Source organism: Mastigoproctus giganteus, chromosome 9 (genome assembly GCF_048544385.1).
Source record: "Mastigoproctus giganteus isolate SK-2022 chromosome 9, ASM4854438v1, whole genome shotgun sequence".
Lineage (NCBI taxonomy): Eukaryota > Metazoa > Arthropoda > Arachnida > Uropygi > Thelyphonidae > Mastigoproctus > Mastigoproctus giganteus.
In genome coordinates this window covers 216,377,260-216,391,478 of record NC_143583.1, presented here as the reverse complement: position 1 = coordinate 216,391,478, position 14,219 = coordinate 216,377,260, and the positions used below count along the sequence as shown (strand labels likewise).

General features: G+C 37.5%; 1 protein-coding gene across 1 annotated transcript in view; it reads right to left on the bottom strand.

Moving 5' to 3' along the window:
* LOC150081122 (succinyl-CoA:3-ketoacid coenzyme A transferase 1, mitochondrial-like) overlaps nucleotides 1-14,219 on the bottom strand; it is a 233,504-nt gene that overhangs the window by 157,913 nt on the left and 61,372 nt on the right. Inside the window, exon 4 of the mRNA XM_090380930.1 lies at nucleotides 4,347-4,480. Within this exon, the coding sequence (XP_090237056.1) occupies nucleotides 4,347-4,480 (134 nt within the window). The remainder of the gene's footprint in view (nucleotides 1-4,346; nucleotides 4,481-14,219) is intronic.

The window sequence follows — 14,219 nt, the reverse complement described above, 5'->3', positions numbered from 1 at the left end:
TGTTAAAAGGAATAGTCTATTGTCAAAACAATAGGCTGTCCTTTTTTATTAAAGAAAAACTTTAGCTCATCTGTAAACATAAAACCATGCTAAGTGCTAGCTATTAAAAGATTTCTCTCGACAATAAGGAGATGCTTGTTGTCAAGAGAAATTTTAACAGAAAATTTAAACAGTTATTCTGTATGTAGTAGCAGTAGTAGTAATAATGGTGCAAGAAAGAAAGCTTATATAGCACCAGCCCAAAAAAAAAAAAAAACCCCTACACAGTTCACCCAACCATATACTCCAAGAATTTGTCTAGTTCTCCCTTAAATTTGTTCAACCTATCCACTTCTATAACAACAGATGGAAGCCTCTTCCAACAATCAACCACTGCTGGCTGAAGGTAAACTTCCCCACATCTATCGTGCAACCATCCTTCCTCAACTTGATATATTTATTCCTCCCCTCATGTGTGTAGTCTCAGCAAGCGGAAGAATACCATAACACTCAGCTTACTCAATCCATTCAAGGCTTTAAACACCCCAATCAGATCTCCCTGCAGGTGCCTGGTCTCCAGATGCTGCAATTTGCAGAACTGAAGCCTTTGTAGGTAAGAGCACCCTTTTGTCTCCTTCACCAATCTGGTTGGCCTTCTCTGCACCCATTCCAGCAGATCTACATCCTTCCTAAAGTGAGGCCTCCAGACCTGTATACAGTACTCAAGATGTGGCCTAACCATGGCCTTATACAAAGGAATAACACTTAACCCCTGCTAGCAAAGTTTCCGTATATCATTGACAAAACCCGATGAGCTATCCTGGCAGCATGTGTCTGCACTGCACAGAGAATTTCATGTCTGACTGTACAATTACCTTCAGGTGTTTTTCATTCTCCACTACCCTGAGTTAGCCAGGTGGGCAGGAGAAGCAGTGCATAGCACATACTTCTGGATTAGACCGGGGTTCGAGCCCGTCACCACCAAATACGGAGGATGCAGAAAGGTCAGGGAATGACCACCGCATATCCCGGAGCAATATGGCCTTAGTTGCTAATGCTCCTAAAAACCAAATAACAAAACAAAAACTACCCTGAGTGTAGTACTACACAGTTGATAAGTTACTCTGGGCTGTAGATGTGCAGATCCTTGCATTTGTCAATGTTCAACTTCAACAGCCATTTCTCAGCCCATTGAACCAATTTTCCTAGATCTTGTTGCAGGGAAAATCGAGTCAATGGGCTGAGAAAAATCTTGGAATGTGACAAAAACTTAACTTTGTTTACATAAATACTGTATTCATATGATTGTATATGTATATATTAGAAACATTAAAAACCATAAACAATTAAAAAAACAAGCTTTTATTTACTTGACTTTATTGGTTAATATACTATACAGTAGAAGATAATTCATTGTGACAAAGTAGTGCCATAAAAAAACCTTCAGAAGTGGAGCTGAGAAGCTAAGGTGAGTTACTGGTATATTTAGAATCCTTAAAACCTCTTTTAAGGATTCTTTAGAATCTTTAAAAGTGAGGTTATAATGAAGAAATAAAGCAAGCACTTAATAATGTAACAGTAAATTCATAGGGGTGCTTTTCCCCATCTCACAAATACACCAAGATACACTCTGGTGTCAGTGAAATTTTCTTAAATTGAGGGTTTAATGTGCTTTTTCATCATCAGCCATTTTCAATCCACTGCAGGATGAAGCCCTCTCCAGCAACTTTCCAGTTCCTTCTGTTTTGTGCAATGGCCATCCATTCACTACCCACAAACTCATGAATTTCATCTGTCCATCTCCATCGTTGTCTTCCAGGTTTTCTTCTAGCTCCTCTTGGGTAGCATTCTGTTATTTTCTTAGTCCATCTGTCATCATGCCTTCAAGCTATGTGTCCTGCCCAAGGCCATTTTAGTTCTTTAGTTTTGATAAGAATGTCCTTTACTTGAGTTTGCTGCCTAATCCATGTGTTTCTCTTCTTATCTAATAGTCTGATTCCCAATATAATTCGTTCCATTCTTCACTGTGTCGTTCTCAGCTTCTCTTCCATTCTTTTGGTGAGTGCCCAAGTTTCACTTCCATAAGTCATGGTGGGGAGTATACATTGGTTCATTATTTTACGTTTCAGATAAAAATTGGGATATTGCTCCTTAGTATGTGACTATATTTCCTGAATGTTATCCATCCAAAATTTATTCTTCTCTTGACTTCCAGCCATTTATCATTATTACAGCTAATGACTTGTCCCAGATAAGTATATGAATCCACCTTTTCAATTACTGTTCCTTCAATGATTATATCCCTTTCTGTGGCATACTTGTTTATCATTACTTTTGTTTTAGCCATATTCATCTTTAGTCCAAAATCCTTACTAACTCTGCATAACTGACTAAGATTTTCCTCTAATTCTTTGGGATCATGGCATATGATCACAATGTCATCTGCAAATCGTAAATGGTTTAGGTACTCTCCATTCATATTAACTCCTTTCTGTGACCAGTCTAATCTTATGAAAGCTTCCTCAAGGGCAGCTGTAAACAACTTTGGAGATATTGTGTCTCCTTGTCGAACTCCTTTCTCAATTTTAAATTTCCTACTGTGTTTGTCTAGTCTAATAAAGGAGGTAGCGTTCTCATATATTTTCTTCAAAATCATAATATATGGAGTGCCTTGTGTTTCTAGTGCCCGAAACATTGCCTTATGCTGTATGGAGTCAAATGCCTTTTCATAATCCACAAATGCCAGGCATAATGGTGTTTTTTATATTCATTTGCTTTCTCCATTAGCTGTGATATTACATGAAGGTGATCCATAGTTGAGAATCCTGTCCTTAAACCCAGCTTGCTCTTTCAGTTGTGCTTTTTTTTAAATCCACCTTGCTCTTTCAGATGTGCTTTTTAAGTTATGTCAAATCTTCTCTAGCTTATATATTTTATACCGTATTTACCTAAACAAAGTTAATATTACACGTTCTTAGCGTTTTTTTTTTTTTCACCAACCTTTCATGAAATAAAATAAAATTAATATATACGTATTACAATATTAAAAGTATTAAAACACAAGATTAAAATGCATTAAAATATACTAAGTTAAAAGCGATAAAATTCCGTAGCTTTCAAAGGCTCCAGCCTTCTTCTTCAGCAGTATTCTCTATTATTCAGTACACCTTTAAATATCAGCAGGGTAATGGTAGACATCACATGTTTTCATTCTCACGTGTTCCGCTCTCTTGCATTGTGGAACCGGAAGTGGCTCGAACGGAAGTCGTACGGAACCGTTCATCCTTTTTTAGGATAGTAGTCTCTAAAAGGGGGTGAATCCGTACACCCCTATCCCTATTAATGTTGGTTGTAGAGCTGATCCGCAAACTCTCGAGCCACTTACGGTCCCAAAAACATTAATAGGGATAGGGGTGTATGGATTCACCCCCTTTTAGAGACTATTATCCTAAAAAAGGATGAACGGTTCTGTACGACTTCCGTTCGAGCCACTTCCGGTTCCACAATGCAAGAGAGCGGAACACGTGAGAATGAAAACATGTGATGTCTACCATTACCCTGCTGATATTTAAAGGTGTACTGAATAATAGAGAATACTGCTGAAGAAGAAGGCTGGAGCCTTTGAAAGCTACGGAATTTTATCACTTTTAACTTAGTATATTTTAATGCATTTTAATCTTGTGTTTTAATACTTTTAATATTGTAATACGTATATATTAATTTTGTAAATACAGGTTATTGTAAATATAGTTATCAAGAATTTGTTGTGTTTTATTTTATTTTATTTTATTTTATTTTATTTCATGAAAGGTTGGTGAAAAAACGCTAAGAACGTGTAATATGAATATACCCAACCTCAGAGGCCTATTTGAGGAGTAAACAAAGTTAAGTTTTTATCACATTCCAAGATTTTTCTTTCATTTTGAGCATTATCGACTTTCGGTCATCCTGGAATATTTATATTCCAATTATCCCAGTACACTATACAACGGGTGACCATTGTATAGTGTACAGTATTGACTAACATTTATTTTCCCCTAAGGTATTATGGACTTGGTTTTGTAATGCTTTAAAAAATTACTGTGATTACATTTGATGCAAATTAATATTGATTCTATACTTTTTTTATGGTTTAGTAGACATTCTAAACATTCCACATTCCAGTCACATGTATCATGCCATGTCCATATACCAGCTCTGCTTGAAAATAAAACTGAATTTAATTATACAACGTTTTTTGGACCCTTTACCAATGAATGCTGGATGTCTAATATGCAAATTGTTCCATGTTGTTGAGATAAAAAGATCTTCTATAATGTTATAATTTAGTCTAATTTAGTATAATTTAGAATATATAATAATTTTACTTGATTATTCTGTAAAAGCAAACCCAAACCGAAGTCTTCTACTCCAGCATTGTTGGTAACTGCTGTAATGTGTTTCACTTGCTTTTTTACCAGAGCACCAATTAAGTTTTCTGGTAGACCACATAAGCCAAAACCTAAAAAGAAAAATTTTGAAAAAATTTTTAAAAAAAAGTGTACAATATAATTTAGTTATGTGCTATAGACTTTATATGTACTGTGCATATACACCAAGTAAAACTTTATTAGCTACACCTACTCTTTTTATGAAATGGAGCACTCCTTCAGAAACAGTAACGTAATCTTACCACACATTGAGAGGTGCACATAGTGAATCAGAGGAGAAACCTTGCAGTGTTATATTTCACTTGTTACTAAAATCAAGAAATAAGTAAAATTTCATTATGACAGTATACTATGATTGGCTAATTTATTAAATAGCATACTTGCTTTAATTGGGATGTATCAATGTGGCTTATGTCATTTTTGCAACGTCAAGTTTGTAGATGGAGTCATCTAAAATACGTAATGACTAATAGTATAGAATAGTCCTCTCCCCTTTTGCCTTTGGATAAAAATCAAAGATGTGATTAATCACTGAAATGGAGATATCGGGAAATACTCCTGCTGCCATATCTCAGAAAATTGGAAACAGAAAGGTTTCCAATTTATTCAAATAAATATGGTGAGTCTTCCATTTATGTATTTTTATTATAATTGGAAAAAAATTAGAGTAAAAAATCCATTTCTTTTCCTAATTTTTAAAAGGACAGATGGTAGATGTGCTATTTCCTTAATTCAAATAGTTCAACAACCTTTCTTAATCATTTGTTAACTCACTCAGATTACACATTCACACTGCACAATATTTCAAATTAGCATTAGTAGAGGCATATGATGCAAGAAAGCAAGTTTATACAGCAACAACAAAAAAAAAAACCTTCCCATTTCACCCATCCAATCACTCCAAATGTTTGTCTAGTTCTGCCTTTAACTTATTTAAGCTGTCAACTTCCACGGCAGATGGAAGCTTGTTCCAGCAATCAATCACCTGCTGGCTAAATGCAAATTTCCGCACATCTAATCTACAACAGTCTTTCCTAAATTTAAATTTATGTCCCCTCAGTTGTGTAATATGAGCAAGAGGAAGAATCCCATCAGCACTGAGCTTGCTGAAACCATTCAAGGCCATATACACTGCAATCAGATCACCTCACAGGTGCCTAGTCTCCAGATTGCAGAATTAAAAAAACTTTCTAGGTAAGAGAAACCCTTTGTTATTTGTTATTTTTTTTGGTTTTTTAGGAGCATTAGCAACTAAGGCCATATTGTTCCGGGATATGCGGTGGTCATTCCCTGACCTTTCCGCATCCTCCGTATTTGGTGAAGGGTTCGAACCCCGGTCTAATCAAGAAGCATGTACTACGCACTGCTGCTCCTTCCCACCTGGCTACGGAGGCGCCGAAACCCTTTGTTCTGCTCACCAATCTTGTTACCCTCCTCTGTACTCATGCCAGCAGCTCTGCACCATTCCTAAAATGAAGCCTCTAGACCTGTATGCAGTACTCAAGTGGCCTGATCATTGCCTTAAACATGGGGGATAATCACCTCCTTATCCCTGCTAGCAAAATTCCTGCATATCATTGATAAGAGCTACTCTTGCAACCTGTCTGCACTGTTCAGAATATTTCATATCTGACTGTACAAATACCCACAGGTCTTTTCCATTCTCCACTTCCTGATCAAAGAACTGCACAATTGGTATGTTACTGTGGGGTTACTTACTACTACCCATATGAAGTACTTTGCATTTGTTCAGTTGCCACCTCTCATCCCATTGGCTCAACTTTTCTAGATCCTGTTGTAGTAGCGTACTGTCATTAACAACCCTGCCAACCTTTGTATAATCTGCAAACTTGGACATTAAGCCTGCTATACCTTCATCAATATCATTGATAAATACAGGAAACAATAATGGGCCCAACACCGAATTTCGGGGGACTCCACTAATAATATTGGTCCATGAAGAGAAGTGTCCATTTATTACTGCTCTCTGTCATCTCTCACTCAACTATTCTTTATCCATAGCAACCACTTGCCCTTAAAGCCATACTGCTCCAATTTGTACAGTAATCTTCATTGTGCAACAGTATCAAAGGCTTTGCTGAAATCCAAGTATATGATATCGGAATTATTTTTTTGCATCCAATTCCTTTGTGACCACTTCACAGTATCCAATCAAATTGGTCAGACAAGACTTCCCTTTAACAAGCCAATGCTGTGTCTGAACTATAACTGAACTATAATTGCCTAGATGATCCTGCAGTGCTTCTTTAACCAGTAACTACGTTATTTTCCCTGGAACAGAAGCTAAGCTAACAGGTCTTTAATTACTCGTGTCACCCTTGATCCTGCACTTTGTGAATTAAGAATACATTAGTACATCTCCAGTCCATAGGGAACTCCCCTGAGTCTAAGGATGATCTCATAATTATGGCTAAGGGTTTGCTTAGTTCCTTTGCTGCCTTGCTTTAATATATAACTGCTTTAACGATTGTTCATTAATTATCGCTTTAATAAATCACTTTTGTTATACTCTGATATGCAGACCAAATTTATGTTGTTAAAATAACAGTAGGTTGATTTGGATACTGTCCCACTATTTTTTTACACATTTTCTAAAGTCACAGTTTTAACATGAATCTAGCATAATGTATCTGAAGTGATTCTGCCCATAATTCTGACTTTGCAGAGGTGCATATTAATGCAGGGGCACAAGCTGCATTAATATGCACCAGTTAAATCACAGATCCTCAAATACTGTTGCATATATTCACCACCAAAGCAACTATGGTGACAGTATATTGTGTCTGTAAACTGCGTGTATTCTGTGGTCAATGGACAAAAAACCCTGATTGCTGGATGAAAAATCCAAGTTTCCGGGAGACGGAAAACCTTGAGACTGACTAGTCACATTGCAAAAATGCTCATAAAATTCCCTGTGTCACTGACAGGATTTGAAAACAGGCAGCTTTCTCCTGGTGTCAGGAGGATGATGATTATATTCACTATTACACGTGATGACAATACTGTTGCATTTCACGCACTACTGATTATAAAGTATTACAAAACGCAGAGTGAATATTACACTGTGAAGTAACTGCAGTGAAGTTAAAACAATCACTTTATAAATTTTTATTTAATCACTTAGTAATTAATTGATAACAAGATAATTACTTACTTTTCGCTTCAGTGAAGTTAAAACAATCACTTTATAAATTTTTATTTAATCACTTAGTAATTAATTGATAACAAGATAATTACTTACTTTTCGCTTCTATTAATCACAGAAAAAGAAAATCAATTTAAGAAATAAAAATATAACACTATTATATTTTAGTGTTATAGTGTTATAAAAATATAACACTATAACACTAAATTTTATCCGATTAAGTAAACAGTATTATTCTGTTGTTTCGTGGTATGTGCAATGTTAGTCTTTGATTAATAGATATATGTTATGTTTGAAGCGATAACTTTTCTAAGACAGATATTGATTTTGCTTAATTTAGCAGTAATTAATTGCATTTTTAACTTAGATATTGTTTAATGATTAAAATACACATAGGTGAGAAAATGAATAAAGAGTTCTTTACTTATGTAAACACTAGAAAGAAGGGAATGAATCAGACTGGTTCACTTGATATCGATTATTCAACTGTTGATGATCCTGCTCAGATAGCTAACAAACTAAATGACTATTTTGCATCTACATTCACACATAAGGAGTTATTTAGGGAGGGCAATGCCAGAGGTGTATTAAATTCTGGCAGAGAGCTAGGTGATTTTGAAATAACTGAGAGCAAAATGGAGGAGAATTTGTAGAAGATAAACATTAAAAAAAAGTACTTGTGGTGGATGGGATCTATCCAGTTATATTAAAGGAGGAAGCAAAGGAAGTAAGCAAACCCTTAGCCATAATTATGAGAGCTTCCTTGGACTCAGGGGGCGGTACCCATGGACTGGAGATGTGCAAATGTGACCCCAATTCACAAAGAAGGATCAAAGGGTGAAAAATGTAATTACAGACCCTTTAGTTTAACTTCTGTTCCAGGGAAATTAATGGAGGCACTGGTTAAAGAAGCACTGCAGGATCATCTAGACAAGACTTCATTATGGCTCAGACACAGCATGGATTTATTTAGGGGAAGTCTTGTCTCACCAATTTGATTGGATGCTATGATGTGGTCACAAAGGAACTGGATGCAAAGCATAAGGCGCCTCCATAGCCAGGTGGGCAGGAGCAGCAGTGCGTAGCATATGCTTCTTGATTAGACTGGGGTTCGAGCCCATGACCACCAAATATGGAGGATACAGAAAAGTCAGGAAATGACCACCACATCTCCCCAGAGCAATATGGCCTTAGTTGCTAATACTCCTAAAAACCAAATAACAACAACAGCAAAGAATAATTTTGATATCATATATTTGGATCTTAGAAAGACTTTTGATACTGTTGCACATGGAAGACTGCTGCACAAATTGGAGCAGTGTGCCATTGGAGGCAAATTTCTGGTATGGATAAAGGGATGGTTGAGTGGGAGAAGACAGAGAGTGGTAATCAATGGACACTGCTCTTTGGGGATTAATGTTATGAGTGGAGTGCCCCAGGGTTCAGTGTTGGGTCCATTGTTGATTTCTGTATTCATTAATGACATTGAAGAAGGATGTAGAGCTGCTGGAACAAGTACAGCAAAGGGCAACAAGATTAGTGAATGGAACAAAGGGTTTCTCTTATGAAGAAAGACTTAAGTTTTGCAAATTACAGTGTCTGTTGACTAGGAACCTACGAGGTGATCTGATTGAGGTGTATAAGGCCTTGAATGGTTTGAGCATGCTCAATGCTAATGGGATTCTTCCTCTTGCTCAGAGTAATCATGTGAGAGTGCATAAATTCAAATTGAGGAAAGACAGTTGTAGGACAGATGTGCAGAAGTTTGCCTTTGGCCAGCGGGTGGTTGTTTGCTGGAACAAACTTCCATCTGTCATTGTAGAAGTTGATAGCTTAAACAGATTCAAGGCAGAACTAGACAAACATTTGGAGAGAGTGAATGGGTGAAATGAGAAAGGGTTTTTTTTTTTTTTTTTGTCTGACGCTGTATAAGCTTGCTTTCTTGCATCATATGCCTTTACTAATGCTAATGAAACACTGTAGAAACTTTCAGTCTTCGTATCCCCAGTTTACCTTTCGCTTCATGGTTCCTTGTGAATAATTCATTGCGAGTTATCGTAGAAGTTTGACAGGTAGTAGTTGCATTTCGTTCGAATATTTAAAATCTTTATATCTGTATTGAAATGGCTGCTAGTGATGCAAATGCAGATGATTCGCTTTATCCTATAGCAGTTTTAATAGATGAACTACGAAATGAAGATGTCCAGGTGAGTCTTAAGTAGTTGTAGGCTTACAATGGCTGTTATGGATTTAGATTTTTTTTTTTCGTAAGTACTTGCTGTTTAATCAATAGAGGGTAGGTTTTTGCAGTAATTATAAAGTTAGTTTATAGTAACGCTTAACGAAATGTAGACTGATGGTTATAATAAATTTCGGTTATACTTTACGGCCGGGGGCCAGAGTGGTTAAATAGTCTATTACCTTTCACCTTTTAGTGGCCGACCGGGCTAGCCAAGTGGGTAAAGTACCTGCCCGGCAAGCCAAAGGTCGCGGGTTCGATTCCCGCTTCGGGCTTGGATCAAAGTACTGCAAAAACCTTGTGAGGGTGCAATATGGCCACAGAAGCCGATGCGCCAACCACTACCAAATCAAAAAAAAAAAAAAAAAACCTTTTAGTGGTTAAATACTCTATTACCTTTAAGACTTACTATAACTATCTAAATGTCTATTACCTTTTATATCACCATAAACTAGCACCCAGGACCTCAATTTTTTAAGTTCGTGGTTAAAAGTCTTGTTTGCAAGCAAGAACATGTTGTCCTGTCACTATATGCAAAAGTAATTATAATGCCGCATTCATTTTGTGTAGCTGATGATACATAAGCTCATACACTTGGTTTCTTGCACCACATGTCTCTATTACTATTATTATTTTACTAATAATAATAGTAATAGAGTGCTTGGAAAGCCCAGCACTTGGAGCCCTTCCCGCGGCTCCGAGTGCTGGGCTTTCCTCATGATGCTTCTATATTAATTAGCACTCATGGAAAAAAAAGCGTGGACTAGTAGAACTTTTAACATTGTTGAAGGATCTGGGATTTTAAATGCAGTCTGATATGAAGTTCTCTTAACAGTGTAAAGGTTTCTGGCACAGCATGTGTGGTGTCCTTAATGATATACATGAATTTAGCTGCTAAAGATAAACCGGTGTAATTATCTCACTGTAAAAATCAATAGTTAGACAACATCTTGAATAAAGGCATTGATTTACTTAAAAGTTGACAGCGGAGGACAATACTAGTTGTGGTTGCAAAAATTATTCATACAGGAAGACAGACACTCAAGAGATTTTATATTTATACTGTGGGTTGTAACCCATGGCTAGTAGTCATGAAGGGTGTTCTGTATGCTGTGTGCCTTATGTATGCAATAAAGAGTTCTTCTGCTGGCTGAAAGAAATTTTTCTTACATCTGTCCTTCAACCGTCCTTTCTCAATTTGAATTTATGCCCTCTCACATGTTTATTTAAACAAGAGGAAAGATACTGCTATCATTTAACTTACTCAATCCATTCAAGGCCTTAAATGCCTCAGTCAGATCTTACTGGTGCCTAGTTTCCAGATGCTGCAATTTGCAACACAGAGGCTTTCTTTGGTAAGACTAACCTTTTGTCCCCCCTCACTAATCTTGTTGCCCTTCTCTGCACCTGTTCAGACAGATCCTGGTCCTTCCTGAAATTATACTTCCAGACCTGTATGTGGTATGCAATATTTGCTCTAACCTTATACAGTGTGATAATCATCTTATCCCTGCTGGCAAAATTCTGGTATATATCATTGTCCCATGAACTGTTATAGCAGGAAACCTGCACAGCCCAGAGCACTTCTTGTCTAACTGCAATTATTCCCGTGTTTTTCATGGGAATTTTCATTCTTCGCTATCCCTTATCACAAAGTTGATAAGTTATTCTGGGATTACTGTTGCCCATATATATCTTGCATTTGTCAATGTTAATATGTTAAACTTCAGTTTCACTTCTCAGCTCATCTGTCTAATTTTTATAGATCTTGTTGTAGTAGTGTACCCTAATTAGCATCATTAACTACCCCTGCCAACCTTTGTATCATCTACAAACGTAGCCATAAGCTTGATGTGTCTTCATCAGTATCATTAATAAATATTGAAACTACAATGGGCCAAACACTGAGTGACTCCACTAATAACATCAGTCCAAGGAGTACAACCCATTGATGACCACACTTATTCTCTCTCTCTCTCTCACACACACACAACTTCTTTTTACGGCACCCTTTTCCTCATTTCACCTGTTGCACCACCCACCTTTGGACCTTTTCAAGAAGTCCAGTGTCTCTTTTACAGGGGCAGTCCTTATACTTTGCATTTACATTCATGCAGGAAGAATTTTTTAGGGAAGGGGATGCCATAAGTTTATCAAACTCTAACAAGGAGCTAAATAAGTTTGTGATAACTGAAAGGAAAGTGGAGGAGAAATTGTTGAGGATGGACATAAGAGTCTCCCGTGGTGGATGAAATCTATCCAGTTATATTAAGGGAGGCAAGCAAACCCTTAGCCATAATTATGAGAGCATCCTTGGGTTCATGGGAGTTCCCTGTGGAGTGGAGAAGCGTGAATATATCCTCAATTCATAAAGGGGGATCGAAAGGCGACATGAGTAATTACAGACCTATTAGCTTAACATCGGTTCAAGGGAAAATAATGGAATCACTGGTTAAAGAAGTAATGCAGGGCCATTTGGACATGCATGTAATTATACTGCAATCACAGCATGGATTTGCCTAGGGGCAGTCTTGTTTAAACAATCTGATAGATTATTATGATGTAAAAGTGACCAAAGAACTGGATGTAAAAGTGACCAAAGAACTGGATGTAAAAAATAATTCTGACATCATATACTTCAGTAGCGTAGCTACCCTTTTTCGGGCCTGGAGGCAAAGAGCATGTTCGGGCCCCTACTTAATGAAAATTGCAAAAACAGGAGACAGCCAAAGACGCCTGGCCCTAAAGGGCCCGGAGGCAAGTGCCTTGCTTGCCTACATGGTAGCTACGCCACTGATATACTTAAATTTCAGGAAGCCTTTTGATACAGTTGCATATAAAAGACTGCTGTACAAACTGGAGCAATGTGGCATTAAGGGTAAATTGCTGCTATGAATAAAGGGATGGTTAATTGGAAGAAGACAGAGAGTAGTTTTCAAGGGCACTGCTTTTTTGTGGACTAATGTTATTAGTGGAATTCCCCAGAGTTCAGTGTTGGGTCCATTGTTGTTTTCAATATTTATCAATGATATTGATGAACGTGTATTAGCTTAATGTCTAAGTTTACAGATGACACAAAGGTTGGTTAATGATAGTCATCAGGAAAATGAAACAAGATCTAGGAAAATTGGGTTGATGAGCTGAGAAATGGCAATTGAAGTTTAACCTTGAGAAATGCAAGGTAGTGCTCATGGGTAAAAAAAGTAAAGTAAAGTGCAGCCATTATCAACCCACTGCAGGATGGAAGCCTCCTCAACAATTCATGCTGAGGGAAATGGACCATAATCTGCCACGCTAGTCCAGTGCGGGTTGGCAGATCGACCGTATTCAGCAGTCAGGGGTTTGAACCCCGGTCTACTCAAAGAGCGTGTGCTACTGCACTCCCGCTCCTGCTCACTCGGCTACGGATGGGTAGCAGTAACCAAAGAGTAGCTTATCAACTGTTTGGTACTACACTCAGAGTAGTTGAGAATGAAAAGACCTAGGGGTAATTGTGCAGTCAGACATGATATTCTCTGAGAAGTGCAAACATGATGACAGGACAGCTCATAGGGTTTTGTCAGTGATATACAGAAACTTTGCTAGCAGGGATAAGGAAGTGATTATCAGTTTGTATAAGGCCGTGGTTAGGTCACTTATTCAGTACTGTATACAGGTGTGGAGGCTTCACTTTAGGAGATCTGTTGGAATGGCTGCAGAGAAGAGAATGGGGCATCCAGAATTCTTAAAGGAACAGAAGGGTACTCTTATCTAGAAAGGCTTCTCTTCTGTACGTTGCAGCACCTTGAGACCAGGCACCTGCAGGGAGATCTGATTGAAGTGTGTAAAGCCTTGAATGGATTGAGTAAAGTGAATGTTAATGGTAATTGTGCACTTATTGAGACTACACACAAGGGGCCATAAATACAAGTTGATGAAGGATGGTTGCAGGATAGATGTGTGGTGTGGCAGTTTGCCAGCAGGTGGTTGATTGATTGTTGGAACAGGCTTTCATCTGTTGTGGAGTGGATGGGTTTAATAAATTCAAGGGAGAACTAGACAAATTCTTGGAGGTTACAGATGGGTGAACTGGTTTTTTTTTTTTTTTTTTTCTTGCTGATGCTGTATACGCTTACTTTTTTTTCACCATTTGCCATTACTACTACTTGGGTGCAGGTATGGAGACTGCATCTTAAAAAAAAAAAAAAAAAAAGTATATTTCAAGTGGAGACTTGCAGTTGCCTTATTTATACAGTAGGATTACAACCTCTATTTCGGAAACATGTTCAATGGGCCCTCCTTGCTACCTGTCATTGTTTCTCAAGAAAGTTCGAGTCAGCCTGGATTGTAATCCCAAAAAATTTCATTGAGAAGGAATATATAGTGGGGGGATGGAGTGAACAAGCAGACATGAACTGACAGTTGA